Raw genomic sequence first — 19869 nt, 5'->3', positions numbered from 1 at the left:
TGTGTGTGTGTGTGTGTGTGTGTGTGTGTGTGTGTGTGTGTGTGTGTGTTTGAAGAGAGAACTCAACATGAGGAGAATGCAGCTCTGCGCCTGATAAATCATTCTGTCTCAAGTGAAGAGCAAACATGTTGCACACAGGCATAACACAGATTGCAAACACGGTGATGGCTGCTTTCAAAAGCCAAGTGCAGGATCAGAAATGGAGCGTGTTATAAAACACATTGAGCATCAGGGTCAGCTAACACACCTCCCGCAGCTCTGACATCCTGAAGAAATTGGAGATAATGCTGAAATGATTCTGTCACTCAGGATGTTGCATCTTTGAATCAGCCCACCCCACACACATGATGTTCCCTCTACAAAATATTTGGGATGTTCCCTTTAAAAGATAAAACCGCATGTTGAATTATGATCATGTGCCTGACGTCAGAGGGTTGATTAAATATGTATAGCCTGTAGCCTAAGTGCATATATCTTCAGCAACTTCATTATGAAACGCAAAGGTGGGCTCCGCAGCGAAATCCCCTCGGAGGCGAGCAGGATCGCGCCGGTGAGAGTTGGGGGGGAAGCTGAGGACGCGCTGCACTTTTCCTCTTCTCACACCTGACGCGCAACAAGGACACGGGAGGGAAGAGATGGACTTATTTTAAGACGCAACTCCAGAGGAACTCTGGAAGAACTTGCGTGAAGGAGGGCTGCCCCCCTTTTTCCTGCGCGTAGTCATTTTATACCTGGAAGTTTTCTGCAGCCTATGAAACGAGATAATGACAGTTACGCGCAGCTGGTGCCTCCAAGAAGCCGCCCCTATCCTCACATGCCAGTCTGTCTGACTTTGGAAGCGACTTGTATCATTGCCAGTCTCCCAACGCAGACCCAAAGAGGAGGAGTACTCCGATGGAAAACCATGCAGCACTTTGAACCCATGGAGACATGGCACATAGGTTCCTCTCATCTACGAACAGATTCAGCGCAAGACTCGCCTTCATCTTCACCGTGTCACTGTCCTGCACCTATTTGTGCTATAGTATTATTTTTTGCCGGGGCACAATCATGACAAACCGGGGATACGAGGGGAACCGGTGCCCGACGAGCAAGACCGCAGCAGGGGGGAAGAAACTTCTTGGAAATTCAGAGAATTGCGCGTCGCTGGATGTCCGGTCTGCCCTGGATGAGAACGCTGCCCAGCGAGGATCAAGTGAGCTCCGCGGTAAAAGTAAAGCCCCCGCCGCGTCCGGGAGTCACTGGGCTGACACGAAGTTGAGAAACATGAGCGTTGCGCAGAAATATGGGAATAAGAAGCTGCCTAACGCGTTGATAGTCGGGGTAAAGAAAGGAGGCACCAGGGCGGTGCTGGAGTTCATCCGGATACATCCAGATGTGCGCGCACTCGGAACAGAGCCGCACTTTTTCGACAGAAACTACGACAGGGGGCTGGATTGGTACAGGTGAGAGAAAAAATAAAACACACAATATGATGGTCATTCATATTTTGTGGGACACTAATGCTCCTACACTTTGATAAATCCCCTTGATCCGCAGTGCTGTCACTTCTACCAGGGCCCTGGGTAGCCCCCCCACCCACCCACTCACCTGGGGTCCTGGCGTTGACACATCCATGCCAAACAGCAGAACTATTATACAGGAAAGGGCTGAAACACCAGACTAGATGCATGGTGGAGGGATGGGTTAGGGAAGGACCCATTTTGCTTTTTTCACTTTCCTCCGATGAGGCATTGTCAAAATGTATGGCTCTGAAAAAATTACACATTTAAGGTGTTAGGTCTATGAGTTAGGACAGGGTGGTGCAGATAGATTTATTTCTAGAATAAGAGTTTGATTTGTAGGATTGTTATCCTTGCTGGAGGTACATGTTCCCCTGAGGGTTTCAGTTCAAAAGTAATTTAATTAATGTCACAGTCTGAGGCACTTCAGTCACGTCAGACACGTTTGTATAATAACTCCACAGCCTGGCCCCAGATCTTTTTAGGCTGCAACACATGCAAACACACACAGACACACACTTCAGCGTCACATCTAAGATCACAAGTTTCTACTTTTGAGTTTGTGCAATGTTGTTTTCCTCCGTGCTGCAGATGTGAGCTGTCAGCCGGGCGTCATGGGGCTGAACAGACAGCTCCATGAGGCTGATGCGGGATCAGTTCACACGATAGCAGCCACACAGCTCAGATGATGACATAGGCAGCCCCCAGGTTACCAGCTGCCTATAACCGACTTACACTCAGGCAAGAGATGTCCCTGCTTTAGCTGGTGAAGGCGAAGGCGCACACAAGGTGCAACAAGCCCACAGCTTCATCCCGCCCACCCACGTCTTTGACGCTCTATGACATATCCAGATTCCAATAGACGTTTTCACCTGTTAACATCGACACCTTTTCTGATTCATATTTTTCCATCTCTAACCTATTGAGTATATCTGCAAATCTTAAATTCAGATAAGTGAAACACATCACAACGAAGGACCCCAAGGTTTCTCTTAACAAAAGCCCTAGAGCTCACTGCAAGGCTGAGACCATGCTTACTGAAACCGATGTCTGCTTGATGACCTCCACAGCAGACTTGATGTCATTGTGTTACACTACACACTGACTACTGGAGCCACCGTGCAGCTCTCCGCTCAAATACCCACAATGTCACCACCGTGGCAGGTACAGACCACAGAGCGACGCTACCAACAACACGGAACACGTGACAAAGTCTGTTCTCGGGCTGCACTGCAGGAATAAACAGCAGAAGCGGCAGGAAATGATGATGTATATGAGAATCTGCCCATCATGGCTCAGCTGATAGTTTCCTCAGGTCCCATTAGACATGCACACTAGGAGGTGTCTCTTGGCTTACAGCTGCCTGAGTTTGCACAATTTCCGGTAACTATTATTGCTTTTAAATGAGGGCTGTGTACGTTTAATTTTGCTCCTGTAGTCCTGCACGTGCACAGAACTTTAAGCTCCAGCTTATGTTGAGACTGAATAGTTTAGGTGTATTCCGGAGAGGCGGTGGTCTAGTGGCAGAAACTTGGACTATGGGCAGAGAAGGTCTCTGGTTCGTCTCTGGTTCGACGGAAAGACAACAAAAGACGAACCTGGATTGATCTCTCCAAAAATCCAAGAGTCTCCCTACCCTGTCTAGTACCCCTGAGCAAGGCACCTCACTCCCCCAACATCTGCTTCCCGAGCGCCGTACATGGTCGCTCACTGCTCTGTGTGTCCTGCACCAGATGGGTCAAAAGCAGAAGTTAAATTTCCCTACCTGCATGACTGTGCCTTTGCATGTCTGTGCATGTGTTTGGGACTAATAAATGCATCTTAATCTTAATCTTATGTTGTATATCAGTTTTCATTTTTTTTATTTAGTATATGTTATTTCTTATATATGTTCTTGCTAAACATGATAAATAGAAAATATTTAATAATTTTTTAATTGTTTTTTTAATCTGTAGAAACCATTTTAAGTCCCCCCTCCCCTCAGTCCTACGACCCCATAGAAGGTCCTGACCCCTGGTTGGTGAAGGACTGTCTTACCTGATGAAATTACCCTCTCTTACTCCAGTTATACTCCTTTCGACACAAAACAGTTAGACAACCCATTTCTGTAAAGAAAGCCATTCTGTTTAATCGTGCACACCCATCAATGGGTTTGAACTAAAATCACTGTGCCACTTTAACTGTATTTGTTCGCAGGGCCTTATTTTAGACCAAGATCTTTTTCCTTCAATCAAAGTTCTATAGAGCTGAGAACATACGTTCAGTCTTTAAATGTAGCAAAACAGGTTTTTACATTTGGGATTTAACCACTGATAAAACAGACATTTTTTTTAATCCCACTGCAAATACAGTATTTTCCTTTCAGATTCATATTATACCAAATTAAATTGAAATCCACTGAATATGATAGTTCATGACAGAATATCACTCAACACTTTCTAACTCAAAAGACAATTTATCAGTTTGAAAACAGAATTATCCCAAACTACTGAACCAGACGTTATTTCAAACCTGTATCAATGTTAACGAAAAATCACTCAGAACTTCCTTGTTGAAATCTAAACTCCTAACACCTGTTTATAAGGCCTCTTTTTAATTGCCTTTTCTGATTCTAATCTTAAATCTCCATGTATTACACTGTTGAGCCTGCAAGCTTTGCCGTTTCATTTGCATTCACAGGAAGGCGTCGTATTGCTTTTAAACAGCGGATGTAAAACTTCCTAAGGGGCCCCTTTCCTGGCTGTCAGTCTTTATCGTTTTGTGCATTTCACAAATTACACTGCTTTAGAAACAACACATTGACAAACAAAGGTGTCTGTCTTTGTAATAATTAACAGAGTGAGCTGCAAGCTGGTGAGATACCTCACGAAATAGCCTGGCACATGGAGGCGTTTAATACAGGCTCAGAGGCTGCTCCTTCTCAGTGGCGCAAGGGTAGATTGATTTATGGAAACACATGCACACATCAGGCCTAATGTTGACACAGTGTAAAGGAGTCATTGTGTATTGATACAGTCGGTTTCTCCTCGCGAATGAGCATCAATGCATCACGTTGACAAAGCTTAACCACAGACTCACCAGGTAAACACCTGAAATGCAGCTGGAACAGGAAATGGGGTAAAACATCAATTTCCTTGAGTCATTTTGAAATCTATCACTACGTCCTTTTTGTCATTTCATGCCCTGTCATTTTCCCAATAGTGAGCCCCGACCCTAACATCTGTAAATGAAATTCTTGATTTTACTGCATGACATCACTCACTAGCAGCTGAACAGGTATAGAAACTAGAATTGCAGTCAGAGAGCTCATGTCTCCGCCAAGTCCCCTTACATAACCACATTGAAATTCACAAGATCCAGATTTGTACATGGGTCGGCACCAAATTGCACACTCTCCCCTAAACATGCCTGATGTTTTTCAAGTATAATGATTAATTATTTTCTGAGAGATCAACGGAAATGTTCCAAAGCTGAACTGTCTGGCATTTCCGGGTCTGCACCAAATTTTCCAACCAAAACCCTCCACAAGCTTTATGGGAAACCAGCATAACATAAACATAACCTCTTTTGCAGTTACTAACTGAAACAACCTGATATAACTAACCCAGCTCCAACATACGGAATCAAACATCAGCAAATCAGATATCCTGCCGCTCCGACCATATCCACTCACCACAACAGCAACCATCCATCACATCAATCCTTCGACACCTTAATAGAGTTTAATTATGGAGTAGCAACTGTTTACTTCATCAATAAACAAATCGTCAGGCCAGAGGATTGGGCCTCACAGGCGTTCGATTTTGTTTTCTCGGTGTCGCTCTAGATTTAAGTAAAGATTAATCGAGCTCCCTCTCCGAGGTGACGACTGCAACACAGTTCACAGACGTAAGATAAATAAACATCACCGTGAATACAAAGACGGGAAGAATCCGGGCTGCGGCACGTGTTATTCAACTTGACGAGTGACCGGGTGATGTTCATTGTTTCAGACTGGCCCTCAGTGATTATCTGTCACTTGCGTTTGTAGTGTTGGCAGCATGTCACGTAAAGTAACTGTCACATTTGTCTCTGTAGCAAGTAGCATCATGAATTTGTGCATAGGACATGTGCTTCTCTGCTTTGTCTCAGTGAGCTACCATGAGATATCTTTAATAACTCTATATGCTGTATATATCTGTATGTCGGTCTTTCTATCAATGGGTAATCGATCTGTTTGTTTTTGATTAATTATTTCAATTAATCTTTCATTGGGGTTTTAACATGCAACGTCAGAAATCACTTTGTGCTCAGTCCACAAGCTACAAACATAAGAAAATTAATGACCAGGAGATGTATCTCAAGAGCCACAGAAAACAACAAAAACCTGAAAATAATCTAAATTAATCAATAACTAGAATGGCTATTAATAACAAAGCCTAACATTCCCCTTGTGCACCCACATTTATATTCACTACATATGGATTTTTATCTGGATCCGCACCAAACTGCACAAACTCATCGATGGACGAATGGGCAAAACACCAATGGTGTGAAACATAGCCTCTTTGGTGGAGGTAATGAGTATAACTGTTTTTAGCAGGCCTGATTATGAACATATAAAACAATAAGCAATATTAAAACTTAATATTGAGGAAGCTGTAAATGTTAATATTGTTGCCACATTAATAGTGCGGCTCTCCAAGAGGAGAGTCTAAATAAAATGTCTTACAACCCAGCTTGTAACGCTAAGAATAGCAACATAAAACAAGATGTTGATGGTTAAAATAAAGAGATTCATTGAAGAAGGTGAAAAGTGTTACAGAAAGAGGATTTACAGATATACCTAACTTCCAAAAAGAACATTTACATGGCTAACTACTTACTGGAACCAAAACAACCCCTGTTCTCGATGTGTCTGTCCAATAATATATCTGCAATGAGGCAGTAGCTAAAAATGTCCACAGGTAGTTTCTAAAACTTCTTTACCATCACAAATGGAATAACAATTAGTTCTCTGACAATGTATGTTACATAACAAGCTGCTTAGATCTGCTGCCTCCAGTGACAAGGCAATCAACTTTCAATACCCATCAGGTCCAATTGAAAGTAGGGAAGTCGTTATCACACTTGCAGGCTGTGTCCAATCAGGCATGTGGTTCCATACATCCTCCTTTAGTTCAATGCATGATGGAGAAGGGGCAGTGCCTGCATACGTAACGTCATTTCTCAACAACTGCTCGTCCAATAAATAATTCACAGTCGAAACAGAGAGACAAGAAATCTGCCTAAAATTACCCACCTTTCTCTCATGATGTGATGTCACTAATGCCCTAGAATGCTAACGCGCTACACATGAGCACCTTGCGTAGTCACTGTCTGGCTACAGTGCTAATGTGATGATCTAAGAAGGGCAAAGTTTGAACTCTGGGTCATTCTTGACCTTGACCACAGCAGATTGGCGAAATCATTTTAATCACTATTATAGCCTCGCGGGGCTAAAATGGTCATCCATCAATTTTCTGTTGATGTTCCGATCGAGCGCAGGTGCCATTATTGACCTTGGTTTAAGTAGCAAGGAGTAGTTATATTTGATAAAAGACTCGACACAAGGAACAACTTCTCTTTTTTATCGAGCCATCAACCACATCTCACAATCTTCTTTAGCAAATGCAATGGGCCACTGGTGGTATCACAAGAGAACGTGGACGTGCCAATTAGTTGACTCATCATTTTCAGCACTCACGTGTTAAAAATACTCCAAGGTTAACATATCCTAAAATACTAGCCTTAATCCGTTGAACGGGCAGAAACATGCACGACACAGAATTACACTCCCATCAGTTTTCAGTGAAGTGGCCACTTGTTCGGTTCGATTACACAGTCTGTCCTGTTACATTAACCATGTGACAGATCATTAAGGATCAGAATAAAAATGGCGCAGTGTTCATTACGCCGCCTCCTGAGCAGAACACACACGTGGCCTCATTTATTCCGCGCGAGGGTGTTAGCAAAACCATGCAGGACCGGATAAAACAGACATTCCACCAGCACCAATTTCCTTGAACTTTTCTCACCACCCATTCCATTTCTCTGCAGAATCATAAAGATCAAACAAAAACATGTCGCTATACACCATCAAGACTTAAAAGGGCATCTCAGCGCTATTGATTTCGCGGGAGTCAGAGGCACTTCTAGTCGATTCCCCGACAAGTGTTGAAAGTGTATGAGAGGCTGCAGCCGCGAATGTTCTCCAGGTCCACATTAATTTGCTCGGGGAGGCACGGAGCTCTGGAACAGTACCATCAGAAAGGTTGATGAGGACAGAAAGTCGGATTGTTCTCATTTAGCACTGAAAACTGCACATTATACAGCGAGGGATGGTCCGGCCTAACTCTGCATTATTAATGAGTTGTCTTCAATCCAGTGCGGCTCAGAGACATGCAGTGGTTATGAACTAATCACATGGTAAAGCTTTACTATTTGCAATAAAAGAAGAGCACCAGTTCTATCTGGTATCGGAGCTGGTGTGGAAAGTGCAGTCATTTGATACATTAACGACTGGCAATTTGATATTGATTGGTCTGCTGGTCAGTCTGCCACTTTAGTCCAGGCTTGGATATATTATCAGAGGTTCTATATGCATTGTCCTGTATCACCATCATCAGGTCAAACTTAAAAAAGGCAGATGCATGACATCCCCATTAGCCTAAACTGCACTTTGTGTTCAAATCGAAGGATAGTTTGCTAAAAAGAAGGTGAGTGGAGTAGTCATTGCACCACTACTTAACAGGTCTCATATTGTAGAAAGTGGGATTCTCATGTACATTGTTTCAAGTAGATGTAGGTTTTATCTTCGAGTATGTTCCACTAATGAGCTTTAACTTTATGCAATCTTCATTAACAACTGTTATTGCGGTATAATATCTATTATTAGTCAACCCTTCCAATGATATCTTCAGCGTATTAACATTAGTCTTCTACTGATTTTGATTATAAATTAATTTTTAAGCATATTTTTTGATTTTCTGGGTTGCTCACTGTTAAGAGATGATCAGTCTCTCTTCTGCCAGATTTGTTTCATTTGCAGTAAAATATATTTTTATGGCAACTGCATTATTTAACTTTTACATATTAGTCCTAATGCTAGAGGGATTTGAGTACCTAATGTTATTAGGTACTTAAATCACTGTAGGTATCTAAACGTTAACATGGGGGAGATGTGCAAATCTTGATGACATATTCAATAAGTCAACACTGACTTGATGGACAAGGTGTGATATTTGAATTTTTCACTAATTAACAGAAATCAAAATATTTTCTTCAAAGTGTATGAGTGGCCTGCACAAACCAGTGCTCCTGTACATTGTACACCCATTACTGCCAATCAGTAGTACCTGACTAACGACCACCTAGTTGGTTTCCTGACACGTCTAAAGGTCAAGCAGCCTTATCTCACCTTAAGAGATTGTCAGCTTGTTCACTTTCACCTCTAGGCAAACCCAGCGTGTCCCATCTGACCAGGGATCAAATCCTGTAGAAGCTTTTCCTCGTCTGTCTCCCCCGTTCCGTCTCCTTTTGTTCTTTCTCAGACCTTCCAAAGGTGTGTGGACTGTCCAGTCCCTGTTTTAAAATACCCTTGACCGTCACATTGCCTCAGGCGATACTGTAAACCATGAATGAACTTCTTGAAGCTCCACGGATGATGAAGTCAGTTAAGATGCTGCTGTAAAACGGCACAAAGGAACTGAAGGTGTTACTGACGGGTGTGTGCAGGGGCAGGATATAATCTGCCCATCACTGATTCACTCCATCATTTATAATGTCAATGTTATCACAATGGAGGTAATTTCATGTGAATTATGCTATTATAAAACACTTTTATTTCAGCTGCCATTCACATGATGGTAATCAGTCGCAAAAGCCTTTAAAGACCAGCTTTTATGAGTTCCTCTGTTGAAAAGAGCCATTCATCACAGAAACTCACTGTAAAATCATCGTTAAAAAATGCACAAAATAAACAGTGTAAGTTTAGAAACAGCTTAACATTTCAGAGGCTTTCACTGTCTGTCTGCGCGTCTTTATTTCGCTGTCCCCGGACACTTTCCCATGCCATATGTTAATGTGACAGCTCATTGCTCAGATCAATTCAACGTGTTATTGCTCAAGGAGAGCAAGTGTCAGTCATTTCCCTTCTGCAGCCCAAACCATGAATAATTGTTATTTCAAGGAAAACAAGAGACTGGAGTTGAAATGACAGCGATTAAATAGGATTTGGTCCAAGGTTAAATACATTATGCAGTTTATAATTTTTTTTACTGCTATAAATATGTTTTGATACCATGACGCAGGTAGCAAAAAGCCTGAAGTCGCTTGGACAGTTTATTTGGAACCAATTTGACTTCCATTAAATTAGAGAAATAGATGCTTGATTCTCGAGACGCTGAATTGTTATTCACCTCTGTTCGTTAATGAATTGGCCGAAGGACCGCTGCGTTCGTCCGGACTGCTCTTTGTTAACTCTTAATAGACTTTCATGGCAGCAGGTCTCTATTGTCGGTGATTAATGATCAGATGTCATCACTGGTGTAATCCCAGTGAGTGATACTTTAATAATGGAGCAGCCTCTCCAGCGCAGACCGGATCTATATGGCGTCATATCAGACAAGAGCAAGATGACATTTTTAGGAAGAACGGTGGCACAGACATTATGAGAACCACGCAGCATAAGAACATTTTCTCTGCACCGTCTACCTGCGCGAAAAAAACTGTTAATGGGTTTGGACGGCAGGGAGCAGGCCTGTGAGTGGTATTGGCTTTTCAGGACATTTCAGGACAAATGCTTTGCATGAAACACTGTTTCCCAGAGTCAGTTTCTTAAAGTATTGAAAGAACGTTTTCACAAAGAAAAAGAGGTTTGAATGTGTCACAATTAAGGAGGAGTATTAGGGACACTTAGTGGGGACGGGCAGAGTGCCGTCAGTCTGTGGACCGAGTTGAACCTTCTTCTACGTCCTCAGATGAACTACAGCAGTGGTCTGCCAGTGGAAGCCTGAGGCCGATAATGTCTGTCTCACCACATCATTTTGACGATCAGATTATTTTTACTTCACCATAGACAGGCTGCTGATCTCCGTCATGGCCGCGACATTTATAGAACAATTTCCTCATTCGCAGGTTGCCTTCAGAGTAGGGAAACAATGTTCCTTTTTCGTGCTGCGATTCTTTACATTGAGCTACAGAGCTTTTTGTATAGAAAAGTTGTGAAATTGGTTCTGACGATTGTGTCGCAGATATTATAATAGCAAATTCTGTTTCATTTTATGAAAAACCTTGAGTATAAAATCTTCCTTGCAGAAAAAACAGGTAGGATGAGCCCAAACCTACCTCTGCAGCATGGACTGTTTATGAAATGCGCCGCACAGGGACAGTGCAAAACTCTGACACTTTAATAAGCCTGATGTGCTCTTAACCAGACCACAATATTTTAGCAAAAAAGTCCTACTTTGCACTGCACTTAAATAAATTTCATTTTCATAATCTGTCCTGATTTAATCTTTGATGTGCGGTTTACTTTTGCACTTTGAACTTTGTGCTGCTGTAATTAAGGATTCATAAACGTAAAGAAGCATTTTGGATCATTTCACCTTATGTACCTCTGATAATAAAAGATATTAAAGTACGAGAAATGTCATCATGAAGCAACGTTTTGTCTCCACACCAGAGCTTTTTGTGTACACTATAACCAAGGATTGGCTATCATTACTCTGCATGCTGCTCCCTGTGATAACACATTGGCAATGAGAGCCCGGGAGCCTTCTTCTTATAATTTACTATGTAACTGTTTTGCTGTTAAATTACTCCAGAGACTGGACAAACACACCATGTAATAGATACTTTGATTTGGACCTCTCTCTTTCCGGCCCCGCCTATGCATATGCCCGCATATTGTTTAATGGTCTGGGTTCATTATTAGCCCTTGTAATGATAAACATTTATTGCCCGGTGGGAGGTAAAGGCCATTCTCTAAATCTCTGTTCCCCTGGCCTTGCAGAAACACTTCACATTGTGATGAATGGATTCTGAGTAAAACCCTCCTCAGACCAGCCTTTGCTTGAAATCTCCCAACTCATTAAACTAGGATATTAGTAATTGTCTGTTGTCTGCGCAACGTAACTTGATTAATTTCAAGTGATAGGGAAGATGAGGCTGATGGGGATGTCATGCATTCAACACTGGTTCGTTTCCAGTTGAGTAAGTAGATCAGTGTAGGTTTGAGTTGGGAGAACCTGAGAAGATTACAAATTTTCTTTACCTCCCGACATGCAAAACTGATGATCTTACATGTCTTCATTTCACATGTTAGAAAACCACATGTATATTTGACTGTATGTGTAATGATCAAACACTTCTCTTTGTTGTTTCGAAATGAAACTCGCATTTTGCAAGCGTAGCCTGGCTGCAAACCTTCACTGAAAACTTGGACTCACAATATGCAACGTTCTGTTTTAAGTTCAGACCAGAGAGAAATGACAGTAATAAATTCTGAGTTCATTGATTGTTCACAAGCAGATGATTCAAAGCTGACCTTTACTCGTTCTGATGGTCTGCATCCCCGATGAACCCGCGTGTGCTCTTTAGAAGTGTCCCTGGTCCAACAAGACACATTGTCCGGAGCCGAAGAGTCGACTGTCTCACTGCATTGAGAAAACTTACATCCAGGGAGTGATGCAGCAATATATAAACTTCATACAATATGCATCTAGACATTTAGATACTCCTTTTGATGGGACATCTCCATTTTATGTGACTGTGCAGTTCTTATTTGCTGTTTTAATTTCGCACAACCTCTCATCTGCCTTATTTGTCTGTAGAGATCTTAATGCCCCCCTGAACAAGATGTTCATCTCTTAAGTATTTTCTCCAACACTAGCAAGAGGCTAAAATATTGTTCCTCCTTTTCATATAATGGTCACATCGCTATGAACATTAGCTTGTTCTGATCACGGCAATAGATTTATTGATTTTTTAAAGTTTATTCATTAATGTTTGCTGTAGCTACTAATGCATGAAACTCATTAAGGACTCAGTTTCCTGTTTCCAGATAAGATGTTCATCAGATCTGTGTGAGCTCATTCAAACCCTTTATAAACCAGTCCACTGACACATACAGAGTTCTCTAAAGAAGTACCAAAACAAATTTTGCTTTAGAAGTCAATGTACCTCAAATGTTACACACTTAAATTTTCAGCATTCATTTTAATGAAAAACATCCTTGTCATCGGTCAAAGTGTAACAGCCTAACAGTTGTCCTGCTTTAACGCTGCAGCAGTAGAAAGTGCAGTGTATTCTCCCAGTGGAAAACAATACTGCAAGAAAATGGTTTATCTGGGCATAATGGAGAGTCCTTGCTCCTCTCAGACAAAGACAACCATGTTTGTGGCGTATTCCTCCATAATGATACAGCAGCTCCAGAGGGAACCGAGTGTGAACTCCAGACCTCCTGCTTCCACTGCACCAACAGAGATAAATCGTTCAGTGAGATGGCCTGCAGGCTGTTTCAGGGTCACTACAATATGCAGACTAGCTTTCGGCTCACTGTAGCAAATTAATGAGTGGCAATGGCTGTTTCCACTGTTGACCCTGACTACCTGAAGATAAGCTTTGCAGAAGGGCGATAGTTATATTGTTTATTAACGCTTCCTATTGGAGACAACGAAGCTCATACATCATTCAATGAAATAATTACAGACCAACTGTTGGAGAAGTAAAAAGTATATTCCAAGATGACAATGTGATAATTTAATGTATTTTTTCCCTTACAAAATATAGTTACAATTTCATATTTAATGATGCTTAAATGCCACTTCTGAATAAGTCTGTTCAGTTTTGGTGTTTGCTTCACCTGTTTAACATTTATTTGACTTTTATATTTGTATATACATGTATATACATAGTATATACAAATATAACACCTGCCTGTTTTAAAGTATCCAAATTAAAGACCACCCAGTGAATCACATGGTTGCCTTACACCCATTTTGTTTGACTTCCTGTCGACTGCATTTCAACAAAAGATAACAAAAATAAACAATACCTAAGGGTAAATTAATACTGCTGCTCGCAGCCAACTCTGTATTATATCTACTAAGGAATATTATTTAATGGAATAACATATAAAGATGTGATAATGATGAATAAAAGCTAGATGTGTCAATGATGAACACAAACAGAACTTAATTTTCCATTTGCTTACACAAACTACCACTAGAATTGATCAATTACAGCATCAGATGCAACGCTGACGCATCCAGCTCTAATGAGCTCTCCACCACCTTATCTTATTCAACCAAGAACAGGTCTCATCTACAGTACTGAACAAATCCTCCACACCTGACTTAATTTTCCCAGAGTGATTAAAATGTCACTCCCGATCCTGTAATGCGTCCTGACGTTAAGTTTCACCAGGGATTGTGAAGAAAACTGTGAATTACCCCCGAGGAATTTAGTGTTGACGCTGTGTGAGAAGGTGGTGATCAATCAGAGCACTTCACTCAAATGTCAGTTAATCAAGGATCATGTGTCAGGGACCACCCGTGTTCCCCCAAAAAGCGACATCCTAACATTAAAGTGAGATTTTAAAGTTAGTTTCTACTGCTAAGTGCACAAAGACGCTGTGAAAAGGATCAGTGATTATCCTCCAGGCAGTTCCGCTGGAATTACAATCATGTAGGTTTTTCTAATTACAAATAATTATTACAGATGTGAGATATGGGCAGCTTTAACTAAAAACACACCAGAACCTGCTACAGAAAAGACCAACGTTTTTATCTTTTGGTTTCAGATGCTGTGTGCAGGGCTGCGACTTTCTTGGGGGCATTGGAGTAAAAAAAAAAAGAAATATTCAGGAAAAGCACATTTCTGACGGCTGGTTCAGACACCGGGCCTCAGGTACAACGTGTCCCCCTCCCAGTCTGACTCCTGTTATCTCAGTAACGAACGGATACGTTAAATGGGGCTGCGGCTGCCATGTGTCTGAGCCAGCAAAGAAAAGTATGTATTAAAAATGGTGAATTTCATCTCCTCAGTTGCATCCGACTTGTTATATCACCTTAAAGGGGACGTATTGCCATTAAGGATAAATGCGTAGCCATTAAAATCTTATTTTATAACCACTCAAATGAATATGAATATGAGCCTCGACTATCAAGGCTTGATTAAAAAAACATGTTTATAGACAGAACAGGCATCCCCGCAGTGTTCCTCATTAACATCACTCCAAGACAGGTGACTTGGAAGTTGCTGGTCGAAGCTGCACCTACTCTCATGCAAGCATCTGTTATAAATGGCCCTGCTTTCGGCTGCAAACCATAAAGACTGCCATGCTTTGATCATCAGATTGCGCCTTGTCCTCCTTGGTTGCGGTTGCAGCTAGTTAAACAAGCCTTTGATTGGACACCTGACTACTGGTGCAACATCAGATACCCGGAGCACAGTGGACATGGGTGCTGTGGGTGTCAGTTTAATGAGTCACTGAGCGAGATTAGAGTCGCGGCGAGATGATGCACAGCAGCCGCGTCTGCCTCTGTTTTCATCTAATGTCGTGCGAGCAGATATTGAGGATACAATGAATTTGTCACTTAATTGGTAGCAACTTGTTTCTCCGTGCGGAGTTCTGTCACGGATGGAATTATCTCGGAAGAGACTCTACCGATTTATTCAACCTTCACTCACAATTAATTTTAATTACTGCAGGTTGTTTTTGAGACTGTTTCTATCCATCTGTTTCTATACAAGTTTTCACATTGCTCGCAAAAAAACTTAACTTAATGTAAAATAGGAACAGAAAAAAACTCCATACTGCTCCTGTGGTTTCATCCAAGTGTCCGTAAGCCCGACTTGAAACAAGGTCATTTACAACATGTTTTTAACCTAAATGTCCACTGTTGTGGAAACAGTAATAACATAATGATAAATTCATAATAACTCGGACAAAACATAGTGGTATTCGAAAGTTACATTTTAATACACATTCTTCCCATCATAGGAGCGTTCCCCAGAAAATAAGAACCTTTGGAGGAACTCATTCATCTGCAAGAACCAGGCTCTAAATTAATCTCTGAGGAAAACCTTCTTTTTTTTTTTGCCCCCCAAGAAGTCCCTTCCCTCGGGGGTACTGGAACCTTTGGGTTGAGGAGTGCAGAGCGGACCACCCAACCTAATTGGTCAAATCCTCCTGGGGGTTTGTTGTAGCCGGTCGATCTCATCTATAGCTCATAAAATCAGCTTGATTTAAATCCTCTCCATCTTTACAGTTGTAGTGTTTCTCTATTTATATAGTGTCATTGTTATTGTATAGACTGCTGCACTACTGCCGCCTATTGGACTGGAGCGGGGTGGCTTGTGGTAGCCGTCGGTTGTTCATACGTCAGCAGGCTATTTTTCTCTAGTCTCCCTTGGTCTTTCGACTACAGGTGGAGTGTGCAGCGGTCTGCATGTACCTTTCAGTTCCTTGAAACCAGTTCCTGGGACCAAAAGTTCAATGTACTGTTCGGTTGAGACAGCCCAATAGTTTCAAGTCTTCATTTTAACCTCATACAACAACAGCAGGACACAAGGAAACTGGACAGAAATCCGTGAGAGCAGCAGAGTGACTGTTACATGAAACCAAATCCGTGTTGCATAATTTTTAACCCTGCTTGACACTTCTTCGATAATTGATCCCATTGGTGCCGCTGTTCTCACCACACACGTTCCAGTCAGTTTTTACACCTCTATTACTATCTTGTCTATATCAATCCCTTCAGCCTGCGACGGCCTCCATGTAACAGTCGTGTACTTTATCCGGTGCTGAGACTCAGTCAGAGTAAACAAACATAGCAGCCATAAAAATCAATAACTCAAGATACGTTAGCATATGTTGCAAGTTCATTTGATGGACACACTCACCCCAGAGTTTTTTTTTGTCTGTATCCAAACAAAATCTTCCTGTGTGAGGGAAACATTTCATCGCTCGTGCTTAGGTGTATAGTTCATGTAGTTAGATTTGCCTCTTTTTTAAGCGGAGCAATCTGTGACCTTCCGCTGAATGGGTTCAACGTTGTAAGCCCGGTCTTAAACAGTTTAGCAGTTTCTGAACCGGCACATGCAGGAGATTCTTCTCACCAACACAATCTTCTTCTCAGAGGACGGCGAGAATATACGGAGCTGACAAGGCAGATAACGAAGACAGTTTCCTCAGCAGACAACCGAAGATCTGTTGAGATTCTGCACCTCCTGGAAGATGGCTGCGAGTTTTGTTAGTGCGTTGCAAAGCTGTTTGCTCGAAAAGGTGCTGTTCTCATGAAAGATTAATAGTTGCCTGGTGGCCCTGAGGCACCCGAGCCAGATACTCAGGATTCATAAATAAAGCTAAATGGATCAATATTTCCAAGACTTTAGAGGTAACCTATGGCCACCCCCACCTTGAGAGAGAATGCTTTGAGAAAGGTTAGGTTTTAATCGAAGCCTTCCCACAGTAATAATAAAGAAAAGGTGGTGTTTAATCATCAGAACTGCCTGGTAACATACCTGAAATCCAGAGACTGATTCACACGCTGTGAAACAGAGCAATCCAGCCGCTCTATACTCTGTAATCATAAAAGTTTAATGGCCCCCGTTTTGGAATTATTCTTCCACCAACTGCAGAGTGATTGTGCTGACGCTACAGCGGAGTCACTTTTCTATTTAAAGGAAGCAGGAAACAGAGAGTGGATGATATGGAAGAGTCTCATCAGCCAACACCAGATGGCCATTAATCAACTTTAACTGAAGCAGTGTGCCGAAGCAGAATGACATATTACGCTGGGAAGGATAACACACATAACAAATGTAAATATTTGCCTGTAGTTTGCAAATCCATGAGCTTGGCCGCATTATGACGATAATTATGATCCATGTATTTGTTGTACAAGCTGTCCAGTTACCAATGAATCACATTTTGTTTTGGGAGTCAGAATATTATCTGTTTACTGGAAGTTTTATGGAATTATTTGATTTATCCTTAAACTTTAGTTTTAAGTAATAATACTTTCCTGAAAGTAACAGATCTGAATAATTCTTTGACAGTAGTTGAATTTATCGGCCTCACACTTGCTATGTGTATTGTTAAGGGTCCAATGAAGTGCAGTGTTGAATTTGATGCGATTTAGATGATGATTTCAATAATCTTTGATTACAGGCGACCAGCACTCTGTAGCACTGGTAGTGCCCCTCAAGGTTCTGTGGAGTCCAGCATTCGGTCTTTTCTTGCCATGGTGCAATTACTACAGCTCACTTTTACAACAGAGGGAAACCTGCAACCAGCACCAACACAGGCCCATTCCCAACAGACATGTTTACAATGAGAACTGCACTCGCATTCTAAATGTGTTATTTACAGGTTTACACGATAATCAACGCATGTAATTCTGACTCTGTTTCTACTTTGAAGCACAAGGGTTCCGGTATTTATATGAATAACATGCTTTAACATCAGCAGAGCATTGGTTAGACTCACATTTTTGACCATGTAATATGTACATAGAACAGAACTGTGCCTGAAGTGTGCCTGAAGTGTGAGTGTGATGAATAAGTGAGTCAAAGCAAGATACATTTGAGACATAGAATATACCTGTGTTTTTCTTATATTATATTAGATTATATAATCTAATATTTGCCAATCTGCATTTATCACTACACATAATACATGTGTTTGAATATGAGTGATCCAAGTAGGGATTAATGAAAATTATAACTTTGTGTGTCACGTCAACATGTCTATAATCACTATAATCCACAAAACAGAGAAACCATGTGAAACTCTCCTGCTCAGGAAAATAAAAACTCTTGCTGACTCATCCTTTCCATCTCATTCTGTTTTTTCCCTCTCCCCAGGGGACTGATGCCGCGAACACTAGACAGCCAGATCACGTTAGAGAAGACTCCCAGCTACTTCGTCACCAGAGAGGCACCCAGACGCATCTCCAGCATGTCTCACGAGACCAAGCTGATTGTTGTGGTGCGTAACCCAGTCACGAGAGCCATCTCCGACTACACGCAGACTCTTTCCAAGAAGCCCGACATTCCCACGTTTGAGGACCTGGCCTTTAAGAACAGAAGTTTAGGTCTCGTTGACACCTCCTGGAACGCCATTCGGATCGGAATGTACATCCTGCACCTGGAGAACTGGCTGCAGTACTTTCGCCCGTCACAGATGCACTTTGTGAGCGGCGAGCGGCTGATCACCGATCCGGCGGGGGAGATGGGCCGCGTTCAGGACTTCTTGGGACTGAAACGAATAATCACGGACAAGCACTTCTACTTTAATCGAACCAAAGGCTTCCCCTGTCTGAAGAAGCCGGAGAGCAGCAGCCAGCCACGCTGCCTCGGCAAATCCAAGGGGAGGACTCATGTATTGATCGACGAGGAGGTCATAGAGCAGCTGCAAGAGTTTTATAGGCCATTTAATACCAAATTCTATGAAACAGTCGGACAGGACTTCAAGTGGGACTGAGGGTGCCATATAGAAACAGTCTTGCTACCTCTAGAGACATTTTAAATGTATTTGGGGGTAAAAAGGTTAAAATCTACTGATATATGTTTATCTTGACAAGCTGAATATAAAAGCTCAGACATTAGAAAATGATCATACACGTGGATTCATATAATGCTGAGTTACTCTGATAACAAGTGCCATTCCTTTAAAAGATGACATAATGACTTTCTTTACTGTAAACAGAACATGACATATGAATTCATCAACCGGCTACTACCAACACCAGAGATACATTAATGCAATGCTTGAATGTTAATTATCTAGATAGTTTACATATTCATAATTTCCAGTCAGAATAAACCACTGGTGTACGGATAAAGCGAGATCTCAACTTGGAGTTGCGGTAAAATCTCAAAAAAATGAATAATAAACTCACCCAGCAGTTATTCTGCACTGAAATGTATCTATTTATTGTTGACTAAAGCTCAAATGACAAATTTAAAAATAGTAAATGTGCTGTGACTCAGAGAGAAAAAAATTGAACCTGTATAAAAGAGAGATGATACAAGTTAAACATTTGTTGAATTCAATTCCGCTTTTTTCTGTAATAGTATTTTTGTTGTGATCATTGAAATAAAAGGCGAAAGGGTTGATGACTCCTTTGAGATATTTTCCACTTTTTCTTGACTCAGAAAAAAAACCTAGTATGTAGTTATAGAGTCTGGTAACAGAGTTCAATCAGAAGTGTACCCTGAGGTTGTAGGACTATGATAACAGAAGAATGAAAAGGTCTTTCACCCTCATGCAGAATTTATAACTATGTAGTACCAAGAAGTTTGCATTGAGTCTCGAGAGATAAAATGTTTCTTACCA

General features: G+C 41.5%; 1 protein-coding gene across 1 annotated transcript; it reads left to right on the top strand.

Moving 5' to 3' along the window:
* The first annotated feature begins 797 nt into the window (after nt 1-797).
* On the top strand, nt 798-19634 carry hs3st2 (heparan sulfate (glucosamine) 3-O-sulfotransferase 2). Its single transcript, XM_062408421.1, has 2 exons — nt 798-1445; nt 18396-19634. The coding sequence occupies exons 1-2, from the start codon at nt 931-933 to the stop codon at nt 19012-19014; spliced, it is 1134 nt and encodes a 377-aa protein (XP_062264405.1). The 5' UTR covers nt 798-930; the 3' UTR covers nt 19015-19634.
* The last annotated feature ends 235 nt before the right edge of the window (nt 19635-19869 follow it).

The sequence above is a fragment of the Platichthys flesus genome, chromosome 16, assembly GCF_949316205.1.
Source record: "Platichthys flesus chromosome 16, fPlaFle2.1, whole genome shotgun sequence".
Lineage (NCBI taxonomy): Eukaryota > Metazoa > Chordata > Actinopteri > Pleuronectiformes > Pleuronectidae > Platichthys > Platichthys flesus.
Note: the sequence above shows the minus strand (reverse complement) of the source record. Positions and strands in the feature narration are given on the sequence as shown.

Bases quoted from the DNA above. Each gene is read 5' to 3' on its own strand.
- hs3st2 (XM_062408421.1), top strand. From the start codon at position 931: ATGGCACATAGGTTCCTCTCATCTACGAACAGATTCAGCGCAAGACTC. The intron at 1,446-18,395 runs GTGAGAGAAAAA...CCCTCTCCCCAG, and splicing joins AGGGGGCTGGATTGGTACAG to GGGACTGATGCCGCGAACAC.